The sequence below is a fragment of the Saimiri boliviensis genome, chromosome 17, assembly GCF_048565385.1.
Source record: "Saimiri boliviensis isolate mSaiBol1 chromosome 17, mSaiBol1.pri, whole genome shotgun sequence".
Lineage (NCBI taxonomy): Eukaryota > Metazoa > Chordata > Mammalia > Primates > Cebidae > Saimiri > Saimiri boliviensis.
In genome coordinates, this window is record NC_133465.1 from 40,371,732 (window position 1) to 40,384,838 (window position 13,107).

Consider the following 13,107-nt stretch of genomic DNA (forward strand, 5'->3'; position numbering starts at 1 on the left):
GGAGTGGCATGATCTAAGCTCACTGCAACCTCTACCTCCTGGGTTCAAATAATTCTCTTGCCTCAGCCTCCTGAGTAGCTGGGTTTGTAGGTGTGCACCACCATGCCCAGCTAATTTTTGTATTTTTAGTAGAGGTGGGGTTTCACCATGTTGGCCAGGCTGGTCTCAAACTTCTGACCTCAAGTGATCCACCCTCCTTGGCCTCCCAAAGCACTAAGATTATAGGCGTGAGCCACCGTACCTGGCATGGTATTGCAGTTTTAAATAGGATGGCCAAAGGAGGCCTCACTAAGAAGGTGACATTTGAACAAAGATTTGAAGGAAGTGAGTAAAGAGTAGGCTGTTTGGATGATAACTAGAAGAAGACAGTTCTAGGTAGTAGGAAGCAAGTGCTAAGGCTTGAAGTGTTGGAGGAACTGTATGGAGGCTTGAATCAGAGAATGGGAAGGAGAGGAGTGTAGGAAGAGAAGTAAGGGCTGATGTCAAAGAAGCGAGAGAATGGTGGAAGCATATTGCATAGATCCTTAGAAGATATGATAAAGAGTGTAAACCACTAGAGGGTTTTGAGCACAGGAGCAAATTTTACGGAATGCCTATAATATGAAGTGGAAACGCCTTAATTATTTTGTCATTTTTTTCCCTCTATATTTGGGAGTTTTTAAAACTTAATTTTATAGAAAAACTAAAAGTCAACCCATGTTCATCATTCTGAGATCTAAGTAGTTAATACCTAATTGTGATTATTGATTCCAAGAAATACAGGAGTTGAAAATACAAAGCTTAATTTCTCTGATGACATTTATATTGTTCTTCTTTATTAGAAATTCATTGAATTTGAAGACTCTCAAGAACAGGAAAAAAAGGACTTACAGACCCGAGTGGAGTCTTTAGAATCTCAAACAAGACAACTTGAGCTCAAAGCAAAAAACTATGCTGACCAGAGTAAGTAAAACATTTCTTCTCATAAGTACACATTATTAAAGACTGGCATCGGCCAGAGGTGATGGCTCATGTCTGTAATCCCAGCACTTTGGGAGGCCGAGGTGGGAGGATCACTTGAGGTCAGGAGTTCAAGACCAGCCTGGTCAACATGGTGAAACACTGTCTCTACTAAAAATACAAAAATTAGCTGGGCATGGTGGTGCATGCCTGTAATCCCAGATACTTGGGAGGCTGAGGCACGAGAACCACTTGAACTCAGTAGGCGGAGGCTGCAGCAGTGAGCCCAGATGGTGCCACTGCACTCTAGCCTGAGCAACAGAGTGAAACTGTTTCTAAAAAAAAAAAAAAAAAAAAAAAAAAGAGTGGGCTCTAATGGTGCAATGACTCATCCTGACATATGACTAAGGTTCTAAATACAAACTTGGAATTGTCATCCCAGACTCAAGAGTGAGACCTGTGATCTAGGGTTAGTTCTTTTTTATTTCAGATTTTCACTTGGTACCCATAGATGCAGAAATGACTAAGCCAAATATATCTGTCAGACTCACTTCTGCAATTTAGCTCCCAGACTTTGTTTGTAGTTAACATTATGCTATAATCATTATGCAAGTGTGTGCGTGTAGATAATTTCCTCTAATTTTGATCAAGTACACAGAGTTTCATTTTTTCTATTTTGCTTTGAAATGTAAAAATGTAATGAAGCTTACAGTTTTGAAGTATGTATTTAAAAATTACCTAAGCATGTAATTAGATACTAGAAGAAAAAAAGTACTGAATCCCCCTTTTTGTTCCTTTTTAATGGAAAAGTGGGGCCATTTGAGGGAACAGAACTTCATTTTTCAGAATCATTTTATTTTTAATATAATTTCATATATTCTTGGTTTTAAAAATTATTGTTTCAAACCTCAAGGATCATTTTCCCCTTTTGGCTAATAAAAAAAGAGACCTAATTAAGTCAAAATTAGAAAAAGAAATGCTGAGAAACTTAATGGCCTATTTTCATGTCTGATAGAGGTAGGCAGACAGTTTTCTGCTTTTCTTTCCCAGCATTGTAAACTTTCAGAATCCTAGGGAGCAAAGGATGGCTGGGCAGTTACTCTATTCACTTTACTCATTAAGTCTGCTTAGTGACAGTAGCTACTAAGGTACAGCCAATCATGATGGAGAACCTTCACCAGCAATCTTGGGGCGTGTGTGAGAACTGACTGTTCTCTCTAGTACTCTGGAAAGACAGAATAGACCTAAATTCAAACCACTGGGAATCTGGAGTTCAAGCATTCCAGAATTCAAGGTGAACTCAAGTGGCTATTAAGCAGATGTCCTAGAAGACGGCCAGTAGATGTTTGTTAACAGGAGCCAACCTGAGTGAGACAAAATGGGCCATGTGTCATGCTTTGTGTTTTTAGGCTCGTGGATACCCAGAGTCATGTAACTTTCCTTTGTTAACATCGATTACATTGAGTGACTTTTATTATTTCTGCCATAGAAATTTGAGGTTGGCTGGGTGTGGTGGCTCACAGCTGTTCCCAGCACTTTGAGAGACAAAGGTAGGAGAATTGCTTGAGCCTAGGAGTTTGAGACCAGCCTGGGCAAGATAGCGAGATACCCTGTCTTTATAACAAAAAAATTAAGAAAAAGAGGCCAGGTGTGGTGATTCACACTTGTAATCCCAGCACTTTGGGAGGCTGAGGCATGCAGATTGCTTGAGCTCAGGGGTTTGAGACCAGACTGGGCAACATGATGAAACCCCGTCTCTACCAAAAATACAAAAATTAGCTGGGTATGGTGCTGTACACCTGTAGTCCCAGCTATTTGAATAGCAGGCTAAGGTGGAAGGATTACTTGGGCTTGGGAGGTGGAGTTTTCAGTGAGCTGAGATTGCACCACTGCCCACTGCACTCCAGGCTGTGTGACAGAGTGAGACCCCATCTCAAAAGAAAAAAAAAAAAAATGAAGTCTTAGAGCACTGCATGATGGGCTCCATGGGACCTCTAATAACAAATATATTACTGGGGTCACATTACTGTGAGTACCACTTATCTGGAGAAATGGTCTTGTGGCAATTGTAAGCTTTTGGTACATTTCAAGAGTTGAGACTTCTCTATTCAAGAAAGAAAATTTAACTATTGGAGGTAATATTTAAATCCCAATTTGATTTCATGCTGCTGATAAAGAAAAAAAAATTAAAAATCCCAATTTGATTGTACTTTTTTCTTTCTTTTAAATGGACACAAGGCCAGATGTGGTGGCACATGCCTGTAATCCCAGCACTTTGGGAGGTCAAGGCAGGCGGATCACCTGAGGTTGGGAGTTCGACACCAGCCTGACCAACATGGTGAAACCCTGTTTCTACTAAAAATACAAAGTTAGCCAGGTGTGGGGGTGCATGCTTGTAATCCCAGCTACCTGGGTGGCTGAGGCAGGAGAATCACTTGAATCCGGGAGTCGGAGGTTGCAGTGAGCCGAGATCACAACAATGTACTCTGGCCTGGGCAACAAGAATTTGCCCAGGCTGGTCTTAAACTCCTGAGCTCAAAAGGACTCTCCCCACCTCCGCCTCCCAAAGTGCTGGCATTTTAGGCATCAGCCACCTTGCCCAACCTGAAGTACTTTTTTTTTTTTTTTTGGCTGGGCATGGTGACTCGTGCCTGTAATCCCAGCACTTTTGGGAGGCCGAGGCAGGCAGATCACCTGAGGTCTGGAGTTTGAGACCACACATGGTGAAACCCCATCTCTACCAAAAATAAAAAAATTAGCTGGACATGGTGGTGCGCACCTGTAATCCCAGCTACTCAGGAGGCTAAGGCAGGAGAATTGCTTGAACCCAGGGGGCAGAGCTGAGTTGGCATCACTGCACCACAGCCTGGATGACAGAGCAAGACTCCATCTAAAAAAAAAAAAAAAAAAAAAAATTATTATTACTTTGTTTTGAGATGAAGTCTTGCTGTCTCTCCCAGGCTGGAGTGCAGTGACCCGATCATAGTTCACTGCACTCTCAAACTCCAGGCTCAAGTGATCCTCCCACCCCAGCCTCCCAAGTAGCTGGAACTACAGGCATGAGCCACCATGCTTGGCTAATTTTAAATTTTTTTGTAGAAATGAATTTTTTTTTTTTTGAGATGGAGTTTCGCTCTTGTTACCCAGACTGGAGTGCAATGGCGCGATCTTGGCTCACCACAACCTCCACCTCCTGATTTCAAGCAGTTCTTCTACCTCAGCCTCCTGAATAGCTGGGACTACAGGCACGTGCCACCATGCCCAGCTAATTTTTGTATTTTTAGTAGAAACAGGGTTTCACCTTGTTGACCAGGATGATCTCGATCTCTTGACCTCGTGATCCACCCGCCTCGGCCTCCCAAAGTGCTGGGATTATAGGCATGAGCCACCATGCCTGGCCCTAAGAAATGGGATATTGTTATATTTTTCAGGCTGCTCTTGAACTCCTGGTCTCAAGCAATCCTTGCACCTTGGCCTTCCAAAGTTCTGGAATTACAGGTGTAAGCCACTGTGCCTGACCAGAATTCCTTTTTTGATTTGGAAAGGAATTCCTTGTCTAAAATCCTTTTATGCATTAAGTAATCGGCTTCTGTGATTAGAGGAAGAATTACCGTCTACTTGAAATTGCATTTTTGATATCAGAGTACCTTTAAAATATCTCACATTCAAAAAGGATGCAGAAAATGTTGCTTTTTTCACAAAAGCATCTAAGTAGAATGAATTACTAATTCTCTCAAACACACATTAGTCCCTTCATTACTAAATTTAAAAAATCTGTTTTCAGGGCCGGGCGCAGTGGCTCAAGCCTGTAATCCCAGCACTTTGGGAGGCCGAGGCAGGTGGATCACGAGGTCAAGAGATCGAGACCATCCTGGTCAACATGGTGAAACCCCGTCTCTACTAAATATACAAAAAAATTAGCTGGGCATGGTAGCGCGTGCCTGTAATCCCAGCTACTCAGGAGGCTGAGGCAGGAGAATTGCCTGAACCCAGGAGGCAGAGGTTGCAGTGAGCCGAGATCGCGCCATTGCACTCCATCCTGGGTAACAAGAGCGAAACTCCATCTCAAAAAAAAAAAAAAAAAAAAAAAATCTGTTTTTTATTCCTTTCTAGTAAATGTAAACAAAATATAGTGATTTCTTTTTTTCTTTTTTTTTTTGAGATGAAGTCTGGCTCTGTTGCCAATGTAATGGTGTGGCCTCCGGTTACTGCAACCTCTGCCTTCCAGGTTCAAGCGATTTTCCTGCCTCAGCCTCCCCAAGTAGCTGGGATTATAGGCACCCGTCATTATGGCAGGCTAATTTTTGTGTATTTATAGAGATGGGATTTCACCCTGTTGGCCAGGCTGGCCTTGAACCCCTAACCTCAGGTGATCAGCCCGCCTTAGTCTCCCAAAGTGCTGGGATTACAGGTGTGAACCAGCACGCCTGGCCTAGTGTTTTCTTAATTAAGGGAAGTGATCAATTTAGGAGAATATTTGAGTATCTCAAATTTCCTTTTCCTTGTCTCAGATTTGTTATCCAGTCCAGAGAGTCACACCTTTTTTGGCATTATGATATTCTGTGCTATCCATCTTCTCTTTCCTTTCTCCCAAAATATTAATTATGTTTTCCATTTTAATTCAAAGACTTAAAAAAAATTAGATCATTTAAAAATAACTGAAAATACTCTAGAGAAAGGAGGAAAAAATTCTTCAATAAGTATTAGATATGGTCTTGAGCTTAATTTGATCTGAAAACTTTATTTTTGTTTTGAATATATTGTCCCCCAAAGAATTTCTCTCCTAGGAGTCTGCTATTTTAATCTGAAATAAATTTTGCTGTATAAAGAACAATTAAAGAACTTACAAACTATGGTTAATCAAAATTGACCATTTATATGCACAAAGTTGATAACACTAAATCTTTTTCCATGGACTCGTCTTTCATTAATGCTTTGGAACTTATTCCCTTCTCCTGTTTTTGAGATGAAATTCGAGTCTTTTTCTCTTTTCTAGTGAATTGTTTTCCTTTCTCTTCCTTATTTTTTTTTCTAAGCCTTAACTGAGTATAATATGAATTCTAAGTATGTTTTAAATTTTTTGGGTAGTTTTTATTATACCACATTTAAACGTTTCCCCAGTTTTTCTGGGGGAAAGTTATTTGAGTATTTTTTTCACTTGACCACCTTAGCATTTTTTTTTAAAATATCTAATATAAATCAAAACTTCTCCTTTATTTTTTCTTTTTGGAGATGGAGTCTTGCTCTGTCACCAGGCTGGAGTGCGGTAGCACGATCTTGGCTCATTGTAACCTCTGCCTCCCAGGTTCAAGTGATTCTCCTGTTTCAGCCTTCCAAGTAGCTGGGACTGCAGGTGTATGCTACCATGCCCAGCTAATTTTTGTATTTTTAGTAGAGACAGGGTTTTACCATGTTGGCCAGGATGGTCTTGATCTCTTGACCTCATGATCTGTCTTCCATAGTGCCTGGGATTACAGGCGTGAGCCACCGTTCCTGGCCCAATCAAAGCTTCTTATTTTTAATTTTTATTATTTATTTCTTAATTTTTTGGAGACGGGATCTCGCTCTATTGCCCAGGCTGGAATGCAGTGGTGTGATCATAGCTCATGGTAGCCTCAACCTCCCAGACTGAAGCAGTACTCTTACCTCAGCCTCCCGAGTACTGAGCAGCTGGGACCACAGGGGCACGCCACCACACTTTTGTATTTTGTGTAGAGGCAGGGTTTTGCCATGTTGCCCAGGCTGATCTTAAACTCCTAGGCTCAACAATCTGCCTTTTTTGATCTCCCATGTGTTGGAATTGCGGGCATCAGCCACTGTGCACAGCCTAAAAACTTCTTATTTTTTAAAAAGATGGTTGGAAGTAATCAGTTCCCTATATGATTGGAAAACCAAGAGTAGGAGTGAGCGTGCTTTTTAAAAGATGGAAACAAATTTAAATAAATATTACGTCAGGAGTTCATTAATTCTTTTTTTTTTGAGACGGAGTTTTGCTCTTGTTACCCAGGCTGGAGTGCAGTGGCACGATCTCGGCTCACCGCAACCTCCGCCTCCTGGGTTCAGGCAATTCTCCTGCCTCAGCCTCCTGAGAAGCTGGGATTACAGGCACGAGCCACCATGCCCAGCTAATTTTTTGTATTTTTAGTAGAGACGGGGTTTCACCTTGTTGACCAAGATGGTCTCGATCTCTTGACCTGGTGATCCATCCGCCTAGGCCTCCCAAAGTGCTGGGATTACAGACTTAAGCCACCGCGCCCGGCTGGAGTTCATTAATTCTTGTTTTGTGTAATAGAAAACAGATGATCTGGGCTATCTAAATGTAACTGATTTTTTTTTTTTTTTTTTTTTTTAAAGATGGAGTCCCACTCTGTCTCCCAAACTGGAGTGCAGTCTCTCGAGTTTGGCTCATTGCAACCTCCACCTCCTGAGTTCAAGCAATTCTTTCTGCTTCAATCTCTCGAGTAGCTGGCGCTACAGGCACATGCCACCATGCCTGGCTAATTTTTGTGTTTTTATTTATTTATTTTTATTTTATTTTATTTTTTTTTTGAGACGGAGTTTCGCTCTTGTTACCCAGGCTGGAGTGCAATGGCATGATCTCGGCTCACTGCAACCTCCACCTCCTTAGTTCAGGCAATTCTCCTGCCCCAGCCTCCTAAGTAGCTGGGATTACAGGCACACACCACCATGCCAAGCTAATTTTTTGTATTTTTAGTAGACATGGGGTTTTACCATGTTGACCAGGATGGTCTTGATCTCTCGACCTTGTGATCCACCCGCCTCGGCCTCCCAAAGTGCTGGGATTACAGGCTTGAGCCACCGTGCCCGGCCTAATTTTTGTGTTTTTAGTAGAGACTGGGTTTCACCATATTGGCCAGGCTGATCTCAAACTCCTGACCCTGCCTGCCTTGGTTTTCCAAAGTGCTGGGATTACAGGAGTGAGCCACCATACCTGGCCTGATTTTTTTTTTTTTTTTTTTCAAAAGTTGGGGTTTCACCATGTTGGTCAGGCTGGTCTTGAACTCCTGACCTCAGGTAATCCACCCATCTTGGCTTCCAAAGTGCTTGGATTACAGGCGTGAGCCACCACGCCCGGCCTGATTTTTTTTTTTTGAGACGGAGTTTTGCTCTGGTTACCCAGGCTGGAGTGCAGTGGCGTGATCTTGGCTCACTGCAACCTCCGCCTCCTGGGTTCAAGCAATTCTCCTGCCTCAGCCTCCCGAGTAGCTGGGACTACAGGTGTGTGCCACCATGCCCAGCTAATTTCTGTATTTTTAGTAGAGACGGAGTTTCACCATGTTGACCAGAATGGTCTTGATCTCTTGACCTCGTGATCCACCCGCCTCGGCCTCCCAAAGTGCTGGGATTACAGGCGTGTCGTGAGCCACCGCGCCCGGCAATTTTTTGTTTTTTAAAGAAAATACGAGGCTGGGTGCAGTGGCTCATGCCTGTAATCCCAGTACTTTGGTAGGCCAAGATGGGTGGATCAACTTGAGGTCAGGAGTTCAGGACTGGCCTGGCCAACATGGGGAAACCCATTTCTACTAAAAATAAAAAAAATTAGCTGGGCATGGTGGCTCATACCTGTGTTCCCTACTACTTGGGAGGCTGAGGCAACAGAGTTGCTTGAACCTGGGAGGCGAAGGTTGCAGTGAGCCAAGATCGTGCCACTGCACTCCTCTCTGGGCCGCAGAGTGAGACTCCATCTCAAAAAAAAAAAGGAAATATGATTTTTTTTGTTACAGTAACTATAACCCAACATTTAATTTAAAATAAACATTTAGAGCCGCTGAGATGACTGTTGGCATACCTGTAGTGGGAGGATGAGTGGATGCAGTTTTTTTGCTCAGTGCCATTTGTTTGAGTGCTGGATGAATGTAACTATACCTTTTCTAGTTTTTGTGTTTATATTTGTACAGTGCGTTAATGTCTTTAATTTTGAAAGACCAGTTTGTCAATTCTTGTGAACTCGTTTTAGGGCACATATCCCTTTTAAAAAATAGCCACAATAAAAATTCAAGTTCTGCTCTAAAGATTACTTCCTATGTTAAAAGGGGAAATTTTGGTTAAAGTTATTTGCTATTTGAGAAGTAAGAAAAAGTAAAGAAATAGGAACTGAATTAAAAGACACACTTTACAGCTTTTGGTAGTATGGAATCTATCACTTTGAGGTAACAATGTGGAGAAGTTGAGTCTATAAAAATTTTTGTAACAATTTTTGGTCAGGCTTGATTTTAGGAATTTCTGATCCCTTTTCAAAATTTGAACCAATATAATAATTATTTTTAATTTTTTCCAACATGAATAAGTGATTATTTAAAATGCTAGGTATTATTCCTTATCTGGAAATAGCAATAATATTTGTTGGTGATTAACATCTTGTAAGCTTAAGGAAGAATCTGAAATAGATGTTGTGTGGAATAAGGAGGTTGTGAATTGAGAAAGACTTGTTGGTACTTTTCAACTGTGTAAGTTGTCTAATCAACTTTGCCATTCATAGTGTGACAGTAATAGGTCTTTGTCAGAAAGTACTTTTTATATACATTGTCTCTGTTGTATGTTGTTTATTTCTATCTTGTAAACCAAATATTATCTAAAATTTGAGTCAAGGAAGTATAGACATTTTAATACAGTTGAAACTATTAAACTAGTTTAATAGTTTCATTCTGCATAGATATGTTTATGGTCCCCAAGGGTATGATATGGTCCTTGTGGTCAAAGAAATCATAGTTTAGTTGGGGGAAGAAGGGGAAGATTATGTATATGGCCTCCTAGTCTTTTTTTTCCATGTTTTTATCATTGCAGTTAGAATGTATATTTAATTTTGTATCTTTTTCTTAACATTATAATAAGTATTTTTCCTTGTTGTATAATCTATATTATTATTTTTTATGTCCACATACATCCACCATCCGGAAGCTGTGCCATCTATTAACCGTTTTTGTTTTCCCTGAGGACTATGCTTTATTTTTTCCTCTAATGAGCATTGTTTAGTGGCCACTGCATTTTTTACTATGGCAGCCCAGAAACAGATCATACTTTGAAATGCAACCATAAGAACTAGTTTGAACCTTACCTGGTTGGCATATTTAAATAGTTTTTTTTCCTTGATCTGTGTTTTATACAGGTATAATGTATATATTATGCTCTGTTGTAAACTATCTTAAATCCTTTATGGAATGAAGAGGTGAATTATGGTAAAATAAATGTGAGAAATTAAAAATACAAAAACTAAAAACTTATTCTGTTGGTTGGTTGGTCATTTTTTCTAGTATACTGAATCATATTGCAGTAAACATTTTTTTACATCTACAAGTTTTCCCTTCTGTTGGTAGTTTTCTTAGAATATATTTAAGGAAGTAGGTCAAGGAATTTTAGTGGTTCTTGGCATATAATAGGCCATTTCTAATGTGAATAGAATTGGAGAAGTAAGGGTTAGTAGCAAATGCCATTTTGCTTGTCATAGCTTATGAATTTGAACCATTATTTACAGTATATTAATGCACCCAGAGCTGGTATAGAACCGTTATTTGATTCTCTCTTAGGAAGCTTCTCTTGCCCTCATGCTCCTTGAATTTACAATATATTATTTTTCCCTGAGTACAGCAGAGCCATTGCCTTTGTGGAGAAGGCAAAAAGATTTAGATGACAGTGATTTTTTTTTTTTTTTTTTGAGTGGGTACTTCTTTATTGGTGGGTATTTTTTTGGGAAGTACAGTTTTTGTTTGTTTTTGTTTTTTTTAAGAGATGGGGATCTAATTCCTGTGTTTAAGTGATCCTCCCACCTCTGCCCTCCTGAGTAACGAAGATTACAGGCACATGCCACTGTACCCGTGATTGTGCTGAGTAACTAAGATTACAGGCACATGCCACTGTACCCGTGGTTGTGATTTTTCAGCTATTATATTTAAACTCTTCTTGAATTCCGCCCTTCCTTCCTTTAAATGAAAATCCATCTTATTGAATTAAATGGAAAAATGTTGTTGGCTCTGAAGTCAAATGTGTTAGATCCATATGCTCTGACCTTTCTACCCTTTTCATTCCCCATATAATATTCCTTTGCTTTTTACGTCTTGTATCAAGATCTTAGTCTAGTAAAATACCTTCAAGCCTTCACTTTGAAACATTATTAATGGAAGGAAAACACTTCTTATTTCTTGGTCATAAGAATAAGCACTGCACTAGATAGAAAGTTGGGAGAGATATTAATATCATAAACAATAACATAATTTTTATTTTAAATGAATTAATGGCTTAAAACAGACCTTCAATACAAGGTGATTGATAAATTACAGCACGTAAACCATTTTAAAGTTGCCAGGTGTCATTTCATATCAAAGTTGGTATTTGAGAGAACCTAAATATTTTCTGTCACTGTTTTTCAAATCACCTACAAAAATACTTTCAGGCTTATATAAAATGTTATCATATCCTTTATTGTGCTTTGTGATTGGCAGTGGATGTTAGTATTTTGAAAAAAATGAATAATACTGTAATAGGACACTTTTTCCATTTTAGTTCTATCTCAATAGGCAATTCTTTATACATAATTTTAAGAATGATAAAAGTAGATTATGATGATTTATATATATATTTTAATGACTGTATTTTTGTCAAGAATTTTTTTTAATGAGGCAGCTTTAGGAGTTTGAGTTATATCTTTTGGTTTTAAAAGAATGACAAGGAAGTAAATTATTTAGAAAGCTACTTTTATTCTGTTTAATAAGAATCTAGTTTTTAGCAATACTAAGAATAACTATATTTAATAAACTATATATAGCAGCTATTTCTTATTTAGAGCCTACATATGAGTGGGAGAGTAGAAAATTGGGCACAAGGTAATTTATGCAAACACTAACATTACTTCCGCTTCCTTAGGTAATACTTGTGGTCTTTAGCTGTTTGATGTTTTATTATCTGTTTTTCGGCTCTTTGATTTTTGTAGTCTGGTGCTGTCTATTGAGAACCTTAAAGTTGTAATTTATAATTAATATCTAGAACTAAATGTATCAGAAAATTAAGTTTATGAGTAAGAGTTAAAGGATTTTTGGTGATTTGTTTAGAGAACAGGGAAAATACGAATAATTTGATTATTCCTTTCAACATATAAGGGAATGGATAAGGAACATAGCAAGCTGTTTGTCTGTAGTTTTAGAAGATTAAGTGAGCGAAAATGAATTTGTTGGCTTTCGTTGGTCATGAGAAAAGTATTGCTGGCCATGAGGGTGATACACAGGAATATGTGAAGAAGTAAAGCATGGACTACCCCTACACAGAGACTTTGGGCAGGAGAATCATCAGCTTTGTTGTGGATGGCTTAGGTATTATCTTCCAGACAGGGATCTGTCAGAACACTAGAAGTTTCTACCAATGGGATTCTTTGAAGTTATCTTACTATGTTTTGAGAATATGATCACTGATTCATTGTAGCTTTAAAATATTTATAATTTCACATTGTGTCATTGATTAATAACGTATCTGAAAATTTTTTGAAGTTGGGAGACACGGTAAAGGACTTAGTTGGTGAGGAGAGGTTGTTATTACTGTTTTGATGTGGTTGTCTGAGATTTCTTTGCTCTTAAGTCAGCCTTTGATTCTTGCTTACCTGTTGAGACTTCTGATGGTAAATTGTTCAAGAAGTTTCTGAAAGATCATCTGCCAATCTTCTGAGGCCTAGAAAGAGTTGGACTGTCTGCCTTCCAGGAACAGTAAAAAGTGATGATTCCTTTTGAGAAGGCAAATAATGAGTTGGATATGGCGTTCTAGCAGGTCTGTTTCTCTTTCTCCCCCCCGTAGGCCTATCAGCAGTCTGATGGGGCAGAAGACAACAGAGATGGAAGGTGTTCCAAACTTGGCAAAGGCCATCAATCTCAGGAGGTAAGCTCTGATTTTGAGCCGGCAGAACAGGTGGCTCTTCCTGCCTTAATCTTACCCTCTTGCTTTTTGGAAAGATGGATAGAAAGAAAGAGCGCTCAAAATGAGGCCGAAGTATTGCCATTCACTATTATAAAGGGGAAATTTTGTTTTTGTCTTTTGACTGTTCTTTTTTTCTTGCCCTTCACCTTTTTTTAATTCTTAGATAACATGATTTGCTTCTTTTTTTTTTTTTAACTCCCCAGAAAATTAGCAATTTTAAAAATGGCAGTTACTTATCTGTTGTTTTGATAG

At 39.3% G+C, this 13,107-nt stretch overlaps 1 protein-coding gene across 9 annotated transcripts in view; it reads left to right on the forward strand.

Moving 5' to 3' along the window:
• SPAG9 (sperm associated antigen 9) overlaps nucleotides 1-13,107 on the forward strand; it is a 147,291-nt gene that overhangs the window by 28,733 nt on the left and 105,451 nt on the right. For 8 of the 9 annotated variants that reach the window (XM_039476103.2, XM_039476105.2, XM_074388585.1 and 5 more), the window contains exon 2: nucleotides 822-942. In XM_039476103.2, coding sequence (XP_039332037.1) covers nucleotides 822-942 — 121 coding nt within the window. Of the gene's footprint in view, nucleotides 1-821; nucleotides 943-12,752; nucleotides 12,817-13,107 lie in introns of those variants that run through there. The other variant, XM_074388588.1, reaches the window with a different exon arrangement.